This window comes from Phycodurus eques, chromosome 1, assembly GCF_024500275.1.
Source record: "Phycodurus eques isolate BA_2022a chromosome 1, UOR_Pequ_1.1, whole genome shotgun sequence".
Lineage (NCBI taxonomy): Eukaryota > Metazoa > Chordata > Actinopteri > Syngnathiformes > Syngnathidae > Phycodurus > Phycodurus eques.
Window position 1 is genome coordinate 32,090,277 of NC_084525.1, and position 24,968 is coordinate 32,115,244.

Consider the following 24,968-nt stretch of genomic DNA (forward strand, 5'->3'; position numbering starts at 1 on the left):
CCTGACCTGCTGTGTCCTGCCCGTCAGAAAGCTGTAAATCCACTGGCAGATGGCAGGTGAGACGCTGAGCTGGAGAAGCTTGGTTGAAAGGAGTTCAGGGATGATGGTGTTGAACGCTGAGCTGAAGTCCACGAACAGGATCCTCGCGTAGGTCCCTGCACTGTCGAGGTGTTCTAGGATGAAGTGCAGTCCCATGTTGACTGCATCATCCGCAGACCTGTTCGCTTGGTAGGCAAACTGCAGGGGGTCCAGCAGGGGACCTGTGACACTCTTGAGGTGGTCCAGCACGAGACGTTCAAAAGACTTCATGACCACAGATGTCAAAGCGACAGGCCTGTAGCGTCGCAAAGCCAGGTCTCCGTGAAGCACATGGCCGCGGAACGTCCGAAGTCTTTACTGGTCTTTAACAGAAGATGAAGCTCGTCCATTTTGTTGGGTAGGGAGCGTACATTCGCGAGGTGGATCGACGGGAACGCCAATCTGTGTCCTTTCTTGCGGAGTTTCACCTGAATGCCGGCTCGTTTTCCTCTGTGGCGCCGCTTCCGCATCCATGCGCCGAAAACCGCGGACGCCGCTCCGGTGAGTAACTCGGGGAAAAAACTGAGCGGATTTTCGAAAGTTGGTGACAGAAAGTCAGGAGTAGCCTCCTTGATGGTTAGCAGGTCTCCCCTTGTGTAAGTGAGTCGTGTAAGGTCTCCAAAGACGGACGAAAAACACAAAAACAAAGACAATACTAGAGAGCGCGTTACCGTGTAGTCAGCCAGAGCTGTGAGGAATGAAAAGTTACTGATGCCCTTTCACCATTGTTCCCGTCTACTGTGTTGTGTGTTCTTGTTTGCATATTAAGGACAAAAGTCCTGTTTTTGTTTCAATTCCTCATTTAAAAAAAGATAATTCAAGCAACGTGTTTTTCCTCATGTTTTTGAAATTGTCGGGTGAAAGCTGCAGCTTGCTACTAGTGTGGACAGAATGGGTGTCAACAATGGGGAAATGAAATGTTAGTATTTTGAGGGTAATGGCCCATCAGCAACATTTTGAGAAAAAACAAAAAAATAAACTAGCTCATTTTGGTATGGTGAGCTTCGTTCAAAATTTAGATTTATGAACTCTGAACTGAACTAGTTGATGGATGTATCAGTGAATTGAACTTTGAACAAATTCACGTAGAAAATGAACTTTCCCAAGATTGCCACACGCATACTAATTGAGAAGAATTTATCCGATTCCATGTCTGGTGCTATCAGATAAATTTGTTAATCATACCATTAATTATTTAAATTCTGAATATAGGTACAATACACTGTAGTATTTTTTTTTAATCCACTAGACTTTCTGTTAATAAATAGCACTCGGTGAGCCATATGAATGCAAAGAAAATTGATGCAGTGTCTTTTTTTCAGATTTCTCATGCTTGTCTGATTGTTTTTCCTATTAGGTCTCAGATGATTGACAATTTCATTCCACTGGAGGACAAGAACAAAACAGTCACCAGAGCTTATTTTGACGAAGAGAATGAATACTGGAAGATGATGCCTATCACACGCATTGAGCAGTAAGTCCAATATTATGTGTCTCATCAATTTTAGTGCATTTGTCATTTAGTCATATGCAAATGAGTACCTTGCTTGATTGAACTTTGACAGTGCTCAGGAAGCAGACTTAACCAGTTGTGATTTCCATTTTAGTTCAGCAATTAGATACATTTTCTTCTCTCAGCAGGATGAGGTGGACAAAAGTATTGAAAAGATATAAATTACATGAGTTTTTCCCTTGTATTTGATCAACTTTGTTCCGGTTCACGTTCTAGTCTTCACTCTGACTACTCGGCACATTAAATGATATTTCAAGTGAACTTGTAGAACAGGGGTGGGCAAACGTTTTGGCTCAGGGGCCACATTGACTTAAAATTTGACAGGCGGGCCAAGCCAGGACCAAGTGCTCACATATAAAAAATAAACACAACAAAAAAAGGCATTGTAGGCAATAGTTGGATTTACTTTTAATGGGAACTGTGTTGTTTTGTTGATCACCTTTTTTTTTTTGCTAGCGCATCAAAGTCTGCTGTTAGTTTTGTTGTGGCAATTCTCAGAACACATCTGAGGTGTTCATCACTCAGATGGGATCTGTAGGATGTGACGGTTGATATTATATTCCTCTAAAACCGCAATGGTTTCTTAACAAATTAGACATACAGCCTTTGACCGGACTTCAGTGAAAAGGTATTTAGTAGTCCATTCTATATTAAACACTCGACACTCACTGTCGACTTTTCTTTTCTTTGGCCCACTCACGGTTGAAGAAGGGTTCAGAGCAGCAGCAGAGTAAACACAGAACAGCCAAAGTCAAGTCAATGCATCACTGTACCTACTGCGTTACCTGGTGGAACCACTGGGCATTACAGGACAAGGTCAAATGAATGCAGTCATGATTTTGATATGATTTGGGCGATTCTGTACCAATCTTTGGTGGGCCGGATTTAAATGATCAACGGGCCGGATGTGGCCCACCCCTGTTACAACAACACATTTACCCACGATGTGATACACAGTCTCCGGTTTATATACAAACCCCAATTCCAATGAAGTTGATGTTGTGTAAAACAAATAAAAAACAAATACAATGAATTGAAAATCCTTTTCAGTCTATATTCAATTGCGCACACTACAAAAACAAGGTATTAAAAGTGCATCCAAACAGACCAAAAAAATTTCTTGTAAATTTGACACATAACGGAAAAGAGTCTTGTTAATAAGCTGGATAATGAATCAATGGATAAAAAAAAAGGCAAAGTATGTGAAATCAGGCTTCAAAATGGTCAAGAATGAAGACATTATGTCAGGTTCCAGACGCTGTGACCGTGTCGCTGAATGCTCTGAAAAGCCCCCACCTCCCTGGAACTTTCACCTGTCAGTCAAAGATGTACACGGCTCCTCCTAAGCGGGGAGAGAAGTGGCCGCTGAGGTGCAGGATGAATTTTTATTTATTTATTTTTTTTCTCTCCCCTCCTTTTCACCCTGTGATGTGTGTGGATGACAACCCTAATGCTGTTGCACCGGACCTCCGCGGCTACTTGAAACTGCTGGCAAGGGGCTGCGGGGTGGAGGATCCCTTCTGGTTCGTTGCTGGCTCTCACAACTCAACGTGCGTGGGGTCAGACGGCAAAAACACTTTAGCCCAAATAACACAAAGAACATTACACTTCAGGAAAGTCTTTTTGAATTGTGTGGCCCCTGCATGGAATTAGAGCCAAGGGTGCTCGGTTTTTATACAGTGGGGAAGGCTAGATTTTAGCACCACCCAAAATGGTGACACTCACCTGCTTCCAGTTAACCTGTTTGCCTGTGGAATGTTTTAAACAGGTATTTTTTTGAGCATTCCTCAACTTTCCCAGTCTTTTGTTACCCCTGTCCGAGGTTTTTTGGAACGTGTTGGAGGTATCAAATTCAAAATGAGAATATTTTTGCAACAAAACAATGTTAATCAGTTTGAACATTAAATATCTTCCCTTTGTAGTGAATTCAATTAAATAGGATTTGCAAGTCACTGTGCTCAGTTTGTATTTACGTTTTGCACAACTTCCCAACTTCATTGGAATTAGAGTTTGTATATTGCTGTATCTACTGTATAGCTAATAGTTAAATACACATTTGTGTTCAGTGATCCTCGGATGATGAGCAGACCTCAGTCTGCTTTGGGATTCAGAAGACCTCTAAGTCACCATGCTTGCATGGCCATGATGATCAGCCTTGACATGAGATACAAAGTAACTGTACCTCATACTCTTAACTTTCTCTTTCAATTCATCTTTTTACACATGAACCACACCTCAAACTAAATATGACCTTGAAACAAATGCTTTGGCACCTTTTCAAACCACACAATGACATTTTAAGTCATAACTTTCAAACTATCAGCCTTTAACTGTTAGATTGAACTGAATGAAATAATTCCCATACACTTAAGATTTAACATTACAGCTTAAGCATGAAAAGTTGCTCAAAGTGTTTTGTACTTATAATTCTCCTATGTCAAAGCAACATCGTCACTGCTCCCTTAGTATCTAATGCAAAACAGCCATTGTGGCTGAATTCAATGGTCAACCTACATGTTCCTACTCGGCACAGTGCTCTGCCAACTCGACAGTGCTGTGAAAAAGTAATGGTTCCTTTCGCAAATTCTTATATTTTGGCATAGTTACCCCACATGAATGTTTAAGATTCCATCCATCCATCCATTTTCTACCGCTTATCCGATGTCGGGTCGCGGGGGCAGTAGCTTTAGCAGGGACGCCCAGACTTCCCAATCCCCAGCCACTTCATCCAGCTCTTCCGGGGGGATGCAGAGGCGTTCCCAGGCCCGCCGAGGGACGTAGTCTCTCCAGCGTGTCCTGGGTCGTCCCCGGGGTCTCCTCCAGGTGGGACATGCCCGGAACACCTCATCAGGGAGGTGTGCGGGAGGCATCCAAATCAGATGCCCCAGCCACCTCATCTGGCTCCTCTCGATGTGGAGGAGCAGCGGCTCTACTCTGAGCCCCTTGAGGATGACCAAGCTTCTCACTCTCTCTCTAAGACTGGACTGAACAGCCCGTATCTGGGGGTTGGGTACCCCATACTCCCGAAGCACCCCCCACAGCACTCCCCGAGGGACACGGTCGGACGCCTTCTCAAAGTCCACAAAACATGAACTCCCATGCATCCTCGAGGACTCTGCCGAGGGTGTAGAGCTGGTCCACTGTTCCACGGCCAGGACGAAAACCACACTGCTCCTCCTGAATCAGAGATTCGACTTCCCGACGGACCCTCTTCTCCAGCACCCCTGAATAGACCTTACCAGGAAGGGTGAGGAGTGTGATCCCCCTGTAGTTGGAACACACCATCCGGAGCCCACTTCAGAGAACCTACACACTGCTTCCTCATGGGAAGGCGTGTCGGAGGAATTGAGGAGGTCTTCGAAGTATTCGCCCCACCGACTCACAACGTCCCGAGTCGAGGTCAGCAGCGCCCTATCCCCACGATACACAGTGTTGGTGGTGCACTGCTTTCCTCTCCTGAGACGCTGGATGGTGCACCAGAATTTCCTCGAAACCGTCCGGAAGTCTTTCTCCATGGCCTCACCGAACTCCTCCCATACCCAAGTTTTTGCTTCAGCGACCAACAAAGCTGCATTCTGCTTGGCCAGCTGGTACCCATCAGCTGCCTCAGGAGTTCCACAGGCCAAAAAGTCCCAATAAGGCTATTTCTTCAGCTTGACAGCATCCCTCACCGCTGGTGTCCACCAACGGGTTCGGGGATTGCAGCCACGACAGGCACCGACCACCTTACGGCCACAGCTCCGGTCGGCCGCCTCAGCAATGGACTCACGGAACATGGTCCACTCTGACTCGATGTCCCCCGCCCGCCTCCCCCGGAACATGAGCAAAGTTCTGTCGGAGGTGGGAGTTGAAACTCCTTCTGACAGGGGATTCTGCCAGATATTCCCAGCAGACCCTAACAATACGTTTGGGCCTGCCACGTCGGACCGGCCAGGTGGTGATCAGTTGACAGCTACGCCCCTCTCTTCACCCGAGTGTCTAAGACATGCGGCCGCAAGTCCGATTACACGACCACAAAGTCGATCATCGAACTGCGACCTAGGGTGTCCTGGTGCCAAGTGCACTGTGTGGACACCCTTATGCTTGAACATGGTGTTCGTTATGGATAATCCGTGATGATCACAGAAGTCCAATAACAGAACACCACCTTGGGTTCTGATCGGGGGGGCCTGTTCCTCCCAATCATGCCCTTCCAGGTCTCACTGTCATTGGCCACGTGAGCATTGAAATCCCCCAGCAGAACGATGGGTCCTGGGTCAAACGATGTTTAAGATTATAAAAAAAAATATATATATCAGACAAATATAACAACACAAGTGAACTTAAAACTGTTTTTTTAAATAGTGATTTAATTTATTAAGGAAAAAATAATAATTCGAAGTTACCTGGCCGTGTGTAAAATAATAGCCCCCTAAACCTAATAACTGCTTGGGCTATCCTCAGCAGCAACAACTGAAATCAAGCGTTTTCTAGAACTTTCAATGAGTGTTGAGGCCCACTCTTCCTTGCAGAATTGTTTTAATTCAGCAAAAATTGAGGGTTTTCGAGCATGAACGGCCTTTTTAACGTCATGCCAAAGCATTTCAATCGGATTGAAGTCTGGACTTTGACTAGGCAACTCCAAAACCTTTATTTAGTTTTTTAACCCATTCAGAAGTTGACTTGTTGGTGTGTTTTGGATCGTTATCTTGCTGCAGAACCCACGTGCCCTTCAACTTGAGGTCACAAACTGATGGGTGAACAGGATTCAGGATTTTCTGTTAAAGAGCAGAATTCCTGGTTCTAACAATCACAGCAAGTTAACCAGGTCCTGAAGGAGCAAAGCAGACCACAACCATCACACTGCCACCACCATGTTTGACTGTTGGCAGGATGTTCATTTTCTGAAATTCTGTGCTACATTTACTGTGAGACACACAACTTCCACAAAGCTCAACTTTCATCTCGCCAGTCCATATAATATTCTCCCAAAACACTTGGGAATCCGAGGAGTTATGTTCTTTTTGGTCAGCAGTAGTTTTCGCCTTGGAACTCTGCCATGGATGCCATTTTTGCCCAGTCTCTTCCTTATTGTTCTGTCATGGACACTGACCTTAACTGAGGCAAGGGAGGCCTGCAGTACTATAGATGTTGTCCTAGGTTGCTTTGCTGACCTAGTCGTCACTGTGCTCTTGGGGTCATTTTTGTAGGCCGGCCACTCCTAGGAAGGTGCACCACTGTTCCATGTTTTCTCCATGTGAGGAGAATGGCTCTCCTTATGGCTCTCTGGAATCGTAAAGCTTTAGAAATGGCTTTGTAACCCTTTCCAGAGTGCTAGATGTCAATGACTTTATTTCTTGAATTTGTTTGAATAGTGTAATATTGTTGCAGCTTTTTTTTTTTTTTTTTTTTTTTTTTTTTTTTTTTTATATAGAACTTTTGTCAGACAGGTTCTGTATCAGGGATTTCTTGATATAACAGGTCTATAGGTAATCAGGCTTGGGTGTGATCAGTGAAACCAAAAGTTGTGATTAGCTACAATTAATTCATGATTTACAGGAGAGTAATTACATTTTCACACAGGGTCAGGTAATTTTTAATAGTTTTTTTTCCTTAATAAATGAAACCACTATTTAAAAAAAAAAAAAAAAACATTTTAAGGTCACTTGTTGTTATATTTGTCTGATATTTTCATTTGTTGACGATCTTAAACAAAGTGGGGAAACTATGCAAAAATAAAAAAAATTGAGAAGGGGCCAAATACTTTTTCACGGCACTCTAGTTCTTAATGTCACAATGACAATCTTACAAGGTCTAAGTGTTCAAGGGTAGCTGTGGTCAAGTAAGTATATGTATGTCCCTTGTAAGTTCTCTGCTGGGAGCCATTTTCACCCGATGTACTTCAAAATTATAATGAATATTTCTCTTCATCTGCAAGAACCCTTGAAATATTAGTGCTCTACATTTTTTATTTTCTTAGTGAGTTTAATATTTTAATCTTCATCGTTAAGTTTGCACACTGTGTACATGGTTTGTCCTTGTCAACCCCTGTCAGGCTGAGAATATCCTGTTGCTAGGCATGGATATGCCATCTCGGACCACCAAAAACTATCAGCAGCCAGTAATCGCCCCAAAGGTGGTGGCTGCTCTGAAGGATGCCCTTCGGGATGAGGAGGACCTTGAGGTGGATGCATCAGAACTTAATGGTAGCCTTTCACCTCTAGCCAGTACAAATGAAGCATTAGGAAATCAAAGTCTGGGTAAGTAAAAGAAACACATTAATTTTTACTGTATTTCATTTAAATAGACTCATTTGGAAATGGTAGCTTTTAGTTTAGCTTGGCCATTCTACTCGATTGATTTAAATGTTTCCCATGGCTTTTATCCTTCAGTCGACCACGAACAAGTAAACAGTCCAACACTCGCACTGCTTCATGCAGCCCTCACAATCTTACATCTCCAATTTACCCACAATCCCGTGGGCTGGTTCCCAAGTGAAGGTAGAATCTGCCAACAACTTTTCTTATGTAACTTTTGTTGCTGAAATATGAGCCAGCAGAGACTGAACTCCAGTACGCATAAATGTGATGCACGTAAAATGTGTGATCACATTTGAGTATTGCATTATCTTTTTATGAAATGTTCAATTACTTTGCTTTCCATACCCTGTTCAAGGTTTAATTTCTTCTATTGTGTAACAATGTTTATGATTTTTAAATTAGTTTTTCTAGTATGTTGCATTACATTGCTTATTAATTTGCCTGTGTAATATTTGGGAAAATATATTTGAACGTTTTCTATTTTTGGTATTCATGTATACTAAACAAGCTTGGGAATTTGTTTCTCTTCCTGTTTTAATTTCATTCATTGGCTAGTTTGTGTTTTGCCAGAGGGGGGCAGAGTTGTGTCAAAGAAATTCTCCATTGAACCAGCCGCTAGGATGTTTTAAAATCTTGGCTTTACGTTGCCATCTCATGTTTGTATGTTTATTTTATAGAACTGTACAGTGTATAATGCACAGGTGAGATTAAGAATTACAAACCACAGCCATGTATGAGAATATACTCGCACAACAATCATTTGATTTCTAAACCAGACAAATAAGTAACAAAACGTCATTTTAATACTTTGCTAATCTACAAATATGTCCTCACTTTCCTTTCGCCGAATAGTTCCAACTTTCTTTGGTCTGACCGGCAGCTTGTCAGCATCAATACATGTGACAAGATGAACATATGAAATTGGCCTAAGGGATTTACATCTGTCGATTGTGATTGAGAAATTTCAAGACCCTAAACACTTAAAGAATTTACAGCCATTTTATCCTCGAGCATGAATCCCTTCAACATGTGTAACCTCCAACCAATCGGAGCCAATTTGTGTGAGAAAACACGCCTAAATTATTTTATGTCACTTTTTAATCATTAGTGTAGTTTATGAGACTGGATGTTTTATGTGCAGTATTGTTGTCTCAGTTCAGAGGATGGGGGGAAAGGACTTTTGGGTGTTGCTCTCTGTGTTTCAGAAAAATGGCTCTGAGTCAATAAAAGAGGGTGTTTGTGCTGACTTTCCCCCCCATATTTGACAGAATTTTGGAATGAAAGTAGTGCAGATTTGCTCTGTTAAATGTGTCTTTTGACTCTGTTGGACTGGCTTGATATTCCTACCTAGGTCAATAGTGATCAATGAAGGTATGATGTCATATCCTTCGAGCTGCTTTTCTGTATCCTTATTTTTCCCAAAACAATATTAATCGGGTTCTCACATCAGTGACAGGGCAAAGCAATCCTCCTCCAAAGGTTATTTTTCTAAAAGTACATGTTTTTGTCAGGACTCATTTGCCAATTTTATCTGATTTTTCTCACTATTTGTTTACTTGAGATAGAAACAAAGAAATCTAGACTTGATTAATCTTTTGGAAGACCAACAGATGGCAGTCGCATCACAGGGGAAAAGCAAATTACTCAACACGAACCTCATTATATGTATATACTGTGTACATCCAATAATGACAGTATAGATGTAGAGCCAAACCATGAAATTGACAGTGAAGATGCTTGAGAGGAAGACGTGTCAGAAGCCAAGGACAACATAATCGTACAGCTGAATAGATGGAACCAACAGATGGCAGTGTTGAGGAGAGGACCCAGCTGAGGTTCTTACTTTCCTGTTAAATAATGGAAATGTGTTCAGGTCTTCACCCCTACTTGAGAGCAGATGCTGGCTGTCAGCAGGAAGTTGTCAGGATGACAAGCATGACACAAGATAAGTAAAAAACCGAGTGATAATGAGTTGGAGGTGTTCCGTGACTGCAAGGAGATAGTGTACGAAATATGACTTTGTTTTTCTGGTATGTAAAGATACAAAAATTAATGATGTTATTGAATATGATATGAGTTGTATAATATGCGGTTCATGTGAAAATGGGAGTTTTTGTCTGTTTATTACATTTGGCAATTCTGGTTGGGAAATTAAATGACCTCCAGTACTTTCTGCCATGGGTATAAAGTTTTAGCTGTATATAGGTGAAATATATATTTTCTTACCAAGGCTTATTTTTTCCACCAACCTAAATCAACAATTCAGGTTAATTCAGTAAATTAATTGCCAATAGAGTTTCAGTTAATAAAAAGATGAAACATGAGAGCGTCTACCTCACAGTTCTGAGGTCCGGGGTTCAATCCCTGCCCCCGCCTGTGTGGAGTTTGCATGTTCTCCCCGTGCCTGTGTGGGTTTTCTCCAGGCACTCCGGTTTCCTCCCACATCCCAAAAACATGCATGATAGGTTAATTGACAACTCTAAATTGCTTGTAGGTGTGAATGTGAGTGCGAATGGTTGTTTGTTTGTATGTGCCCTGCGATTGGCTGGCAACCAGTTCAGGGTGTGCCCCGCCTCCTGCCCGATGATAGCTGGGATAGGCTCCAGCACGCCCGCGACCCTAGTGAGGAGAAGCGGCTCAGAAAATGGATGGAAAAAGATGAAACAACACTATTTCATGAGTTAGTAAATCAGCAAAAGCTGAGGGGCCATTTTGACTGGGAAGTGATTGATAAGAAAACATCACAGGATGGTTAATGTAATTAGATTTTCTTACTAATTTTTTTTCTTCATGTGTGTTCTCCAGCAGCTCTTTCCACACAGCTCCCTCAGATGCAGAATGCGGTCCACGCTGTGACACGTGAACAGGTTTGTCTCATTCTAATGGTTTCATGTAACAAATGCGTATGGCCACAGCATCAGCCACAAGGTCAGTGAGAAATGCTAATGTATTTCCATGTTTGCCTTCCAGGGCTTTGGGGTCATTGCCGGGCCTGCCTGTGTAGATGTGTCATACTAGAGGAGAAAAGCAGGAAACAGAAGAGGAACTGGATGCGGAAGTGGCGATCGATGGGTAAGTCAACAGGATGATGAGGGTGGGGAGGACCTCTTGTAGAAGTGTATCAAACTTCTTTGTCTCTCCTCTACTACAATGGTTACTGGTACTGGGAAAACATCGCTCATCAAACTTGTCACCACAATATGGTAAATGAAATGGAGTATGATATCGCAACAGGAAATGTTGTTATTGTGACACTGGAACAAGTGGTAACTGATAGGAAAGTGTACTCCACTCACAAAAACCTCTTCCTTTTACATAAATACTATGTCAAGTTTTCAAGTTGAGGAAGATTAGTTGAGAGTTGCAACATTGCGCCATTGTCAATACTTTTTAGCGATTGCCATTTTACTAAACCTCAAATCTTGACAGTATGATATTGCAAGCTGCGATGGTAACATTGGCTGGCGGATGGTTAAGAATGTAGTCGTCTGTGACCCAAGAGCCCCATCATACAGTACAGAACATCACCCAAGTTTACAGTATTATGGGCCATTCCACTGAATGGGTGCCATTTGCCTGTTGTAGCGCTCTCAAAATAAACTTCAATTTCCGGGTTGTTTTTTTTTTCAACTCCAAATATTATAATACAGATATTGAACTTCTCAAAATTGTCTAATAACCCATCTCAGGCAACTTTATTTTTCATGCCATTGGTTCTCTTTCATCCCTGCTGACTGTCTCACATGCCTTTTTGCATACTGCTGGATATAGCAACTGGAGAAAATTAGGAATAGTCTATGAGACGTAATTTCCCCGTCGCTGGTAGCCTTGTGACTGTTAAGTCGGAGCTGCGATGCTTCACCCTCCAAACGCTGCGAAGATAATTTGGTTTGTGTTGAGAAATTGTTTGGAGCCGCAGACCTGCTGTGGTAGAACGACTCTCTAACCTGTCCCAATGCAACTAAGGTAAGGTTGTTGACTCTGTTCTTCACGTTGGAATGGTTACCACACCGTCGCACGTCTTGTGGCATAAGTATTAATTGTCCGATTTAGCCTGGTGTTAGCGCCGGGCTACTTGGCCGTGCCTCCTATTTTGTTCGTTACACCTCTTTTTTGCTGGCGAAGGCGGCATTTGTCTCCCCTATCCGAGCCTATGGCGTTGCGACTTCTCTTATAAGCAACGTTTGAAAATACAGAGTGCTAGGCACAATGCATATCTGTGGGTGTGATTGTCACCGCACGTCCTGCTGGACTGGATAGCTATGGACTGATATTTGCCTGGTATTTGCGCTCAGGCTGCCCAACCCTGCCTTGCTTGTTTATCCCATCTCTGCGGGGTTTGGGTGGGATTTGTTGACCTTTCTGGGGCTTTGTGACACTTGTTTTTGTCTGTTCCTTAAGGTTCATTCGCTGTTGTTCATGGCGTTCGCTGGCGAGGGCGACGTTCACAGGCCCTGTCCCAGACTGCAGCATTGCGTTTCTCATAGTGACCCATGGGTGGAGTTGATACCATCCGTGCCCTCTTGTTGGATTTAGATGGCGTTTGTTGACTCTTATTGTCTGGTCGGTGGAGTTCTGTGTTATGGATTCATGGCATTTGATGGAATGGACTAAGGGCGTTGTGGCTTTTCATAGTGGGCTGCAGATAGACCAGTTACCGCAAGTGGCGTGGAGTGGTTGTTTGCTGTCTGTCCTGTTGACCTGGCATTGGCGCCCGGGCGGCTTCGGAGCCCGAACTACTCTTCTCTGACTTGTTTTTGTTGGTTCCACATCTGCTGGGCTTCCCTGGCTTTTTGACAACGGTTGTCTGTTCGCTTGGTTGATTTATGTGTTTACTTGTGGCCTGTGCTGGTGATGGCAGTGTTCGCATACGCTCTCCCAGTTTACGGCGTTGCGGCTTTGCTAAGTGAGCCGCTGGTGTTACACGTCTGGCGTATGTGGTGTAGGTGTCATGCGCCCCCTTCCCTCAGTTTACGCAGGCATTTTGGTTCCCACATCAGTTTTTAGTGTAGGCCTCTCATGCTGCGCAACTTGTGGGCATAGATCGTCTGTTCGGTTGACTAATGTATGCGTTTATTTGTGACCTTCGCTGGTGATGGCAGTATTCGCATCCCCTCTCCCAGCTTACGCTATTGCGGCTTTGCAAAGTGAGCCGCTGGTGTTGCGCATCTCTCGTTTGTTGAGATGGCGGTGTCTGCACCCCCTTCCCTCAGCTTACAACTTTGTTGCGTAAGCTGATGCTGCCACGTGTCCCACATCTGCTACTGCTGCACGACTCGGCTGTGTAGGTGGCGTGCGCACCCCCTTCCCTGAGTTTATCGTGTACGGGGTCTTGTTTGGCCATTCACAATGGAAGACTCTCACTGTTGTTGCCTTGGGTACCCTCCTTGAGGCCACTGGTGGTCTTGGCCCCTACCCAGGATGCCTCGGTCCTGACCACCTTTTGCGAATGTTTTTTCTGGATATCTGTCCACGGATGGCGGTTGCATGCTTTCCTCTGGGCGGCTGCCTTCTTTTCAGCAGAGATGATCATGACGCTGTGGTGAGCCTGCCAATGCATCGGGCGCCTCTCGGACGGTGAGGACTGGGCGACAGCCCGCCTCTGAGGTGAACTGTCTACATGCAAGAGTGTCACTCTACTGCTTCGGCAGTTGTGAGAGTCTCCCCTGCCAGTGTCAGCACTTGCTCGGGATGATGATGCCATCTGTCTGGCACAGGGGCAGACTGGTGGGGAAAAGTGGCCCAGGAGTCATGGACATAGTGGCTCAGTTCATGCACGCAATGGGGAGCCAGCCAGCCGGCAGCACAAATTTCATGTAACCCATTGATTTAAAAAATAATAAAAAATGAATTTGATGCTCTTTTGGACCATAATTGTTGGAGTAGTTAACCTCAAAAACCTAAAACTAAAAATATAAACAAAGACAAAAGGAACAGAGTAAGGACTACCATCTACACATCAAGGAGAATTAAGTACACACTTAATTGAGTACACACCTGAAATGCAACTTCAAAATGATGAGCTGCAATCACAGAACAAAACTGCGATGCTGTATGTATTAAAAAACAAACAAACATAAAAAACAATTTATGAAATCCTCCACACTCAGTTGCTTCTTTCTTTCTTTCTCTCTGTTTACTAGTTGTCTTGCACTGACTGATAGACGAGGCTCATTCACTCACTCTCGTGCATTGAGATTTCACCCCTTTTACTGGTCCTAGAAGAGATGCAAGGTACATGGAACCAGCATGACACTACAGTATACTGTATAAAGTACTCACAATTGTGTTGCTTTTAAATGGAGGAGGCCGACTTGAAATAGTGTATTTAGATTAGTGCCTCTCAAATATTTCACATAAGGTATCATCTCCAAAAATACTTGGATCTCCAAGTACCACCAGAATGACAAACATTGAAATAAAGTAGCGTCATAGTCAGTGTTCATCAACAGCGAGGCAGAGGTTTCTTTCTTAAAAAGTATATTGAACACATTCACTGCCATTGACAGCTTAAGAAGTCAAATATCCATGTTAACTGGGAAGGCTGGCAGTGAATTAATATTATTATAAGCCACTATAACTTTAAACACGTGGCCGTAATTTGATTGGCTCAGCATAGACAGTAGTAGGCGTACAGTATAGCCTATCACAACAATGAGCCCATAAGTCACGACAATGACCTTCTCTCTGGGTTCTGTGCTGCTGGTGCACTCACGAGCTGTATTGGTGTCTCCTTGCCTGAGCTCGCGTTCACTCTCTGCATCCCTGCGGGAGGAGTGAAGATCCTCTGACTTATGCGTTAGTGACGCAGCTTTTCAGGCTTTTGGTCTCGTGTCAAGGGAGCTTAGGCAGATGATGTCCTTTCTGGTTCAGACTTGCCACGAGGTGTGGGTGGCACAACCTCCTTTGACAGGGACCTCTGGAAGGACTCTCCAAAGTGTTCCGGTGGGACCGGGGGTGTTTTTTTGTTGTTCACCCGCAGTGTTGGCGCTGGAGAGAACTGTTAGGGCGCATGAAACCTGGTGACATCTTTAGAGCCTTGATAGTGGCGTGATATCCCAGATGAATCCATGAACCCCTCTATATTTCCCCGTTCCCACCCCCTGCTATATGTTCGCCCCTGTCTCCTGTTGTGTCGCGGTGACTGTCGTGACAGACTCCTAGTTTCAGGCTCCTGTTGAACGTCATCACTGGCGACTTGTCCGTTTTGCCTACAGGGGTCATCATTGGCGGTTCCCAGTGCTCCCCTTTGTACTCGCTCTCTCTCTCACTGAAGGCCTCCACTTGATGTGCGTAGGCTGCTCTCCCACCCCTACAGTCAGCGGGCGTGAAGGTGTTGCTATTCCGGGACGTCTTGCTAATCCGCGCACCATCGCGGGCTTGGGTTGTGCAGGATCCCTCCACACTCCTTGCCCATGTGGCCTCGGGATCAGCATGGAGAGGTCTTGTCTGAGCCAATCTCTGAGTAGGACCTTTATTGGGATGGTCTTGAACACCATGACCGTGGGAGCCCAACCATCCTCTCACAGAACTTATACTCGTTCCGGGTCACCTGGGGGTTCACACGTGACCGTTGTGGTATGCATATTCGAACTGCGCATGCCCAGCGGGAATATTCAGTCCTTACATCACCACCTTCTGGCGGTCATTCGGGATTCATAGAACATACGTAACTTTCGTTTATTGGACTTAAACTCCTCATTTAAAGTAGCTACAGGAGTGAAAGTAGCAGAAGTGAGTTTTTGCCATAGATTGGCAATTACCTGAACTATAACTATGTGGCATTTGTGCTAATGGTATGCTGACAGTAGAGGTGGGTAGAATAGCCAAAAATAAGACTACTATTACTTTAGAATAATATGACGCAAGTAAAAGTAAAAAGTAGTCTTCCAAATAATTACTTGAGTAACAGTAAGAAAGTACTCAGTGACAAAAGTACTGAGTAACTCGTGAGGAACTTCTGATTTATTTTTTAAATCAGAGCATGAATGTTAAATAAAATTTAATTAAATTAAATAAAATGAAAATAAATATAATATGAAATGCAAATGCAAATTCAGATATTGGTGAACAATATCACTTAATCTAAAAAAATAATATTCTATAAAATAAAATCTTTCTAAAATAACAAATTAAGGCAAATTCAGCTCGAAGAAATGGTCTTACAGTGGTATGTAAAATGTATCTAAAATGTATTTAGTCAGACACCAATTGTGCAAGTTCTCCCACTTAAAAAGATGAGAGAGGCCTGTAATTTTCATCGTAGGTATACCTCACCTAGGAGAGACAAAATGAGAGGGAAAAAAAAACATCCAGAAAATCACGTCTTATTTTTAAAGAATCTATTAGCAAATTAAGGTGGAAAATAAGTATTTGGTCACCTACAAACAAGCAAGAATTCTGGCTCTCACTGACCTGTAACTTCTTAAGAGGCTCCTCTGTCCTCCACTCGCTACCTGTATTAATGGCACCTGTTTGAGCTCATCAGTATAAAAGACACCTGTCCACAACCTCAAACAGTCACACTCCAAACTCCAATATGGCCAAGACCAAAGAGCTGTCAAAGGACACCAGAACCAAAATTGTAGACCTACACCGGGCTGGGAAGATTGAATCTGCAATAGGTAAGCAGCCCTGGTGTGAAGAAATCAACTGTGGGAGCAATTATTAGAAAATGGAAGACATTTCTGCCTTCTTGGTCACGTCACCATTCGAAAAGAGATGTTCTGTTTTAACTGGTCTTTTACCTGGTTTAATACAGTTTAAATAAAAAATAAAAAATCTGGTTGCACAAGGATGCACTCAATTTTAGAACTGGCATGTGGCTGTGTTCAGAAGTAACAGATCACCTTCAAACTCATGTTCAATGTGAGTCCTCACACACCTGCCACCATTTAAAAGTGGGGTAAAGAACCAAATGCATAGAGCCCTACAGAAACATTTGCTTTATCCACTAAAATTACTGAATGAAGATGCTTTTTTGCTGACCAGACTTATTTATAAGGTGTGTGTGTGTGTCAAGTTAGAAGTGGGCTGAAATATCCAAGTTTGGCCAATGACTAAACTACACACTGCATGTTAAAGCTGTTGTTTTTCATAGTCTTCTCATGTAAACATGAGTCACAGCACGACTCACTTTGACTGGCCCGTGAAGCTCAATAGAAGACTTTGTGTGCGGACATGTGACTTTCTTGTCTTTCGATTGGTGAATTTGAGTCAAACATCACTGTGGTAATCACGGTGGATTGGAGCAACGGCACCTGATTCAGAACTCGAAAACGAAATTCTAAAAATAGCACACGCAATTATTGATAAATGAAAGTAGCGAGCGGCATGTAGATTATTGTAATGGAGTAAAAGTACCATTTCTTCTATACATAAATACTCGCGTAAAAGTAAAAAGTGTGCTTCATTAAGACTACTCTTACAATTGATCTAAAATGTTACTTGACTAGATGTAATGGAGTAAATGTAGCGCATTCCTACCCACCTGTGGTTGACACTATCCACATTAGTGTTTTCCAACAAAGAACATATTTTAAAATAAATATATATAAAAAAAGTCAGCAGGGATGACCTAGAACAAAAGTTATGTATGTGACTGCGGTTCTACAAATCCCGAAGGACTGCCAGAGTCACACAATCCTCGTGTTCACGTGAGAAAATTCTGTAGGAACTGAGCCCCATGTGACACCAGAACTTACACTCGTTCCGGGTCACAGGGGGTTCACACGTGACATTTGTGGTATGCATATTCGAACTGCGCATACAGTTCCTCCCCCACCCCCCCACACACACATAGCTCAGTCATATCTGAAATATCAAATTTACAGAAAAATAACATACTTTTAGCCTTTCCATGGCTTGTAGAGTGGACCATGTGACTTGAGGAATAAAGTCGACCTTCACATGCTTGCGGTTCGGCACCCATGGATTCACCTTTGCTGGATTCACCTATTCATGGATTTTTCCAATTTCCAAAATTAAAATTTGTTTTACATTTTTAACTTTTTTTGTTAGTTAAAAAACCCAGGGACATGACTAAAATGTGATTTTAAACTTGGTTTTAATGACAATAAACTCAAAGAATACTTCTTTGGGATAAGGAGTAACACAAATGCATAAAAAAATAACTTTTATAAAGGATTTAAATTCCATTCCATTGTAAAGTCTAATTTTATGAAGCGTGGATAGGCAACCAAAGCTAATTTTCCATTGTTCAGGGTAGTTTGTTCATCTTTTAAATGTTATGTATTAAATCTGCAATCAGATCAATGTGCAGTGCGAATTGCTTAATAAAAATATTTTACAGTTCATTTTCATCGTGCATTTATCCATTTCCTGAGTAGGCAAATGGTACAAATTCGGTGCAATGGCCTTTATACTTTTCAGCTTCATCTCTCCTTTTTCCTGCCTCTTCCTGTCTATGTTCCCTTGCACACATGCATGCACAGTGTACACACATTTATTCTATTGTGCCAAAAAACATGTTGCTAGCTAGATCTACAGTTGAAACCAGAAGTTCTCATACACTATATCAAAAGACACGTTTTTTCTCGCTGGGTCAAATGTTTTGGAAATCCTTCCACAAGCTTCTCAGAACAGTTGGCAGGAATTTTGGCCTGTTCTTTCTGACAGAACTGGTGTAACTGAGGAAAGTTTGTAGGCCGCCTTATTTGCACATGCCGTTTCAGGTCTGCCCATACATTTTCAGTAGGCTTGAGATCAGGGCTTTGTGATGGGCGCTCCCAAAAATTTACTTAATCCTTAAGCTATTTTGTCACAAGTTTGGCAGTATGTTTTGGGTCATAGTCCATTTGGAAGACCCATTTGCATCTAAGCTTTAACTTCCTGGCTTCATGTATTGAGATGTTCCTTCAGTTTTTCCACATAATGTTATTTTCCCATATATTTTGCAGGGTGCACCAGTCCCTCTGTAGCAAAACAACCCAACAACATGAAACTTCCACCCCTGACTTTTGAAGTTGGGATGGTGTTCTCAGGCTTGCAAGCTTCCCTCTTTTTCCTCCAAACGTAATGATGTTCATTTTGCCAAACAGTTCAATTTGTTTCGTCAGACCACAGGACATGATTCCCAAAATTAAGGTCTTTGTCCTTGTGTACATTTGAAAACTGTAATCTGTCTTTTTAATATTTCATTTGGAATAATGGCTTCTTCCTGGCAGAGTAGCCTTTCAGCTCATGGAGATAGAGTACTCGTTTTACTGTGGATAATGGCACATTCTTACCAGCTTCAGTGAGCATTTTCACAAGGTCTTTTACTTTTTTCTTTGGTTAATATGAAACATTTCGGACCAAAGAACGTTTATCTCTGGGACACAAGCCATTTCCTTCCTGAGTGGTACAATGGCTGGAAATTGTTGTTTATACTTGCTTTTATAATTGTATGAACAAATGAATGTGGCACCTACATGCATCTGGAAATTGCACCCAAGGATAAAACAGACTTTTGCAAGTCTACAATTCTCTTCCTGACATCTTGATTTATTTTGACTTTCCCATGATGCTAAACAAAGAGTGTGTTTAAGGTGTGCTAAATTCAAATACATCCACAGATGTCTCTAACTCAAATGATGTCAATAAACCGCTTCCACAGAAAATACATCGAATGGGTTTTTTCCAAATTGCTTAAAGGGATAGTAATCTTACTGTCTGTAAAATTATTTCTTTGAAGAAAGTAATGAAAAATTGCCTGAAAAAAATCATTCTCATTATTCTGGAATGTAGAAAATTTAAATAATTTTGGTCATCCTAATTAACCCAAAACTGGAAAAGTTTAGTCTGATTTCTTGTCAGACAATGAGGAAAAATAAATTGTCTTTTTATATAGTGTATGTAAACATCTGGTTTCAACTGTATGTTTGCTGGCTGAGTTGTGAGAATTAGCTTAGCTGGCGATTGTCGTGTTAACTTTGGTAAATTCCTGAATGTACAATATGTCCGGAATATAACTGTTCTGTGAGGACTTCGGCAAGTAACATGAATTTGTTATTGTATGTCCATGGGAATTCACGAAATGTTCTGTACACATCTGCCCCTTCCTCTGCCATTGACTCCATCTGTGCGCGTTTCATCCGCACTCCTGAAATATCAGTCATTTTGCAGGCATCTTTTTATACACCGTCCGGGGTGGATAGGTACGCGATGACAAAGGGAAGAAATTAATTCATGGTTTAGAACTGCATGGGGAAATGTAGCTTCTGCAACGGCGCCCTGCAGGTTGACGGCGCCGGTGGCGGACGTTGTTAAACCGGCCCATGACCGATCCGGTATGGAATTCTTTGGATGAACGCTCATATTTGTTTGTCAAAGTTTTAAGATGGATGCCCTTCCTGTCGCAACCCTCTGCATTTATCCGGGCTTGGGACCGGCCTACAGTTTGCACTGGCTTGTGCCCCTCATAGGGCTGCATTAAATGTGATAATTGAAGTATCAAGTCCAATTATATTAATGTTTTAGTAAAATGTAAACCTTTTCAAACCACGTATAAAGTGTTTAAATTAGGGTTTGTTTTCCAGACAATAGCTAGATGTGACTCATATGGCTGCTTTGTTCAACTCTAAGCAGTTTAAAAAAAAAAAAAAAAAAAAAAAACAGGCCTGAGGTGCTTCCAGATGTGGTCTGCCAGAATACCAGGAACAAAACATCTGTGTGAACATGAATGGTGAACACCCAGCAACCTATGCCTGCCACACACCACGCATTCACTTTCTGTTGACGTGGTCCCATCATGCAATCGGCCTCATGCTTTGTTTGTGCGCGTGCATTAAAAAAGTGGGTGTATAACATGTACAGCACTTGTAACTGTCATTCTGTGATTCACCATATGCTGTTACTCATCTACTGTAAGTAGGTACACACAAACCAAAGGAAAGTGTTGTGTGTGACGGTATGAGCTTTTGCAGACCTCAGCCATGTACACTACACTGGGAGCACTTCCTGTTGAGCAATAATAAGCTTTTTGAGTTCCTTATTACTTATAAGTGTTCAGCTTTTTCTTACAGTATTTCAAAAGTGTCCATATTTGAGCTAAAACCTTGAAACAAGAGACTTTTGGGTGTGTTCGAAGATTGCTGTCTTGGTGCATTGGGAGACTCATAATGCATCATTGTCCAATGACGACATTTGCTGAGATTTTCACTGGCCCCAAGCCTTTTAATGCAGCGTATGCATGCCTGTTACATAAGCAAGCTCTGTGCCTAGCCAGCTAATACTAATGTGTTTTTACCAAAATCCATGTAACGACATGTTTAGTAGCAGAAGGGTTTTAGCAATTTTGTCCCCATGCATGGTGTGGTGGGAGCCGACCGAGTCTGGTGGACCTAAATGCAGCAAAGCATCCTGGAGATTTCGCAGCAAGCACTCAAAATGTAAAAGATGTAATGTTAAAAAATCCAACTGAAAGAGACTGGAGGCAAAGTAACTTAAAAAACAAGGATTTCAAATAGTCACAAGTTTAAGAACTCAGAACCCGTACACATACCACACCGCAATTGATGCGAACACAAAAAAGATTGAACAAAGACGAGTGACTTGAATATCCACAGACTAATTACAGGACAAGAGAGACACATCTGTCACTGGAGGAGCGAAGTTATGCTGTGCTGTGATATCTGCAAAAATGACTGTTGACCCCCTCCCCCAATTTGTATTAGCGCTATCAAGTTAAAAAACAAAAACAAAAAAAAAAACATTTTTATTCCATTTTGTATAAATTTTGATGAAAAGTTACGTGTCCAAAATGTTTCATACTCTTTCAAACAAGTCATATGTTCTAAATGCATAAAGAAAAACCACACATAGATATCCATCCAGTTTCTACCATTTATCCGAGGTCTGGTCGCGGGGGCAGTAGCTTTAGCAGGGACGCCCAGACCCCCCAGCAACTTCATCCAGCTCTTCCGGGAGGATCCTGAGGTGTTCCTAGGCCATCCGAGAGACGTAGTTTCTCCAGCGTGTCCTGGGTGGTCCCCGGGGTCTCCTCCCGTTGGGACGTGCCCGGAACACTTCACCAGGGAGGCGTCCGGGAGGCAACGGAATCAGATGCCCCAGTCACCTCATCTGGCTCCTCTCAATGTGGAGGAGCAGCGGCTCTACTCTGAGATCCTGCCGGATGACCGAGCTTCTCACCCTATCTCTAAGGGAAAGCCCGGACACCCTGCGGAGGAAACCTATTTCGGCCACTTGTATCCGGGATCTTGTTCTTTCGGTCACGACTCACAGCTCGTGACCATAGGTGAGGGTTGGAACGTAGATCGACCGGTAAATTGAGAGCTTCGCCTTTCGGCTTAGCTCCTTCTTTACCACAACGGACCGATACAAAGTCCGCATCACTGCAGACGCTGCACTGATCTGCCTGTTGATCTCCCGTTCCATTCTTCCCTCACTCCTGAACAAGACCCCAAGATACTTGAACTCCTCCACTTCGGGCAGGATCTCATCCCCGACCTGGAGAGGGCACGTCACCCTCTTTCGACTGAGGACCATGGTCTCAGATTTGGAGGCTTCACACTCTGCTGCGAACCCCTCCAGTGAGAGTTGGAGATCACTGGTTGATGAAGCCAACAGAACCACATCATCTGTGAAAAGCGGAGATGCAATACTGAGGCCACCAAACCGGACCCCCTCTACGACTCGGCTGCGCATAGAGATTATGTCCCTAAAAGTTATGAATAGAATCTGTGACAAAGGGCAGGCTTGGCGGAGTCCATCCCTCACCGGAAACGAGTCCGACTTACTGCCGGCAATGCGGACCAAACTCTGACACTGGTAGTACAGGGACTGAACAGCCCGTATCAGGGGGTTCGATACCCCATACCCCCGAAGCACCCCCCACAGGACTCCCCGAGGGACACGGTCGGACGCCTTCTCCAAGTCCACAAAACACATGTAGAATGGTTGGGTGAACTCCCATGCACCCTCGAGGACCCTGCCGAGGGTGTAGAGCTGTTCCACGGCCAGGACAAGAACCACACCGCTCCTCCTGAATCTGAGATTCGACTTCCCGACGGACCCTCCGCTCCAGCAACCCCAAATAGACCTTACCAGGGAGGCTGAGGAGTGTGATCCGCCTGTAGTTGGAACACACTCTCGGGGGCCCCTTCTTAAAAAGGGGGACCACCACCCCAGTCTGCCAATCCAGAGGCACTGTCCCCGATGTCCATGCGATGTTGCAGAGGCGTGTCAACCAGGACAGCCCCACAACATCCAGAGCCTTTAAGAACTCCGGGTGAATCTCATCCACCCCTGGGACCTTGCCACCGAGGAGCTTTTTAACCACCTCGGTGACCTCAACCCCAGAGATAGGAGAGCCTGCCTCAGAGAACCCAGACTCTGCTTCCTCATGGCAAGGCGTGTCGGTGGAATAGAGGAGGTCTTCGAAGCATTCTCCCCACCGACTCACAACATCCCGAGTCGAGGTCAGCAGCACTCCATCCCCACAATACACAGTGTAGATGGTTCACTGCTTTCCCCTCCTGAGACGCCGGATGGTGGACACGAATTTCCTCGAAGCCGTCCGAAAGTCTTTCTCCATTGCATCACTGAACTCCTCCCATGCCCGAGTTTTTGCTTCAGCGACCACCAAAGCTGCATTCCGCTTGGCCAGCCGGTACCCATCAGCTGCTTCAGGACTCCCACAGGCCAAGAAAGCTCCTCCTTCAGCTTGACAGCATCCCTCACCATTTGTGTCCACCAACGGGTTCAGGGATTGCCGCCACGACAGGCACCGACCACCTTACGGCCACAGCTCCGGTCGGCCGCCTCAGCAATGGAGGCGCGGAACATGGTCCACTCGGACTCGATGTCCCCCATCTCCCCCGGAACATGAGCAAAGTACGGTCGGAGGTGGGAGTTGAAACTCCTTCTGACAGGGGATTCTGCCAGATGTTCCCAGCAGACCCTCACGATACGTTTGGGCCTGCCATATCGGACTGGCATCTTCCCCCACCATCGGAGCCAACTCACCGCCAGGTGGTGATCAGTTGACAGCTCCGCCCTTCTCTTCATTCGAGTGTCCAAGACATGCGGCCACAAGTCCGATGACACGACCACAAAGTCAATCATCGAACTGCGACCTAGGGTGTCCTGGTGCCAAGTGCATGTGTGGACACACTTACGCCTGAACATGGTGTTTTTTATGGACAATCCGTGATCAGCACAGAAGTCCAATAACAGACCACTGCTCGGGTTCTGATTGGGTGGGCCGTTCCTCCCAATCACGCCCTTCCAAGTCTCACTGTGATTGCCCACGTGAGCATTTAAGTCCCCTAGCAGAACGATTGAGTCCCCAGCGAGAGCGCTCTCCAGCCCCATCTCTAAGGACTCCAAAAAGGGTGGATACTCTGAACTGCTGTTTTGTGCATAGGCACAAACAACAGTCAGGACCCGTCCCCCCCACCCGAAGGCAGAGGGAGGCTACCCTCTTGTCCACCAGGGTGAACCCCATGTACAGGCGCCAACCCGAGGGGCAATAAGTATACCCACACCTGCTCAGCGCCTCTCAGTGTGGGCAACTCCAGAGTGGACTGGTACCAGACCCCAAGCCGTGTGTGGGGCGAGCCCGACTATATCTAGTCGGAACGTCTCTACCTCACAGAACTCGGGGTTCTTCCATTCCAGAGAGGTGATGTCACATTCCATGTCCCGAGAGCCAGCTTCTGTAGCCGGGGATCGGCTCGCCAAGGTCCCAGCATTCGGCCACCACCCAGCTCACACAGCACCCGACCCCTATGGCCCCTTCCACAGGTGGTGAGCCCATGGGAAGGGGGACCCACGTTACCCTTTCGGGTTGCGCCCGGCCGGGCCCCATGGGCGCAGGCTCGGCCACCAGACGCTCGCCTTCGAGCCCCACATCCAGGCCTGGCTCCAGAGGGGGGCCCCAGTGACCCGCGTCCGAGCAAGGGAAAGCTCAACCCATTAATATTTTTCATCATATGGGTATTTTCGCCATGCTTTGTCTGGTCCCTCACCTAGGACCTGTTTGCCATGGGTGACCCTACCAGGGGCGTGAAGCCCCAGACAACTTGGTTCCTAGGATCATTGGGGCACACAAACCC

General features: G+C 44.4%; 1 protein-coding gene across 1 annotated transcript in view; it reads left to right on the plus strand.

Annotated features, from left to right (window-relative positions):
• LOC133408904 (kinesin-like protein KIF3B) overlaps positions 1-24,968 on the plus strand; it is a 48,263-nt gene that overhangs the window by 6,703 nt on the left and 16,592 nt on the right. Inside the window, 5 exon segments of the mRNA XM_061688271.1 lie at positions 1,436-1,552; positions 3,658-3,763; positions 7,626-7,830; positions 10,696-10,757; positions 10,861-10,962. Of these exon segments, the coding sequence (XP_061544255.1) occupies positions 1,436-1,552; positions 3,658-3,763; positions 7,626-7,830; positions 10,696-10,757; positions 10,861-10,908 (538 nt within the window). The 3' untranslated portion in view covers positions 10,909-10,962.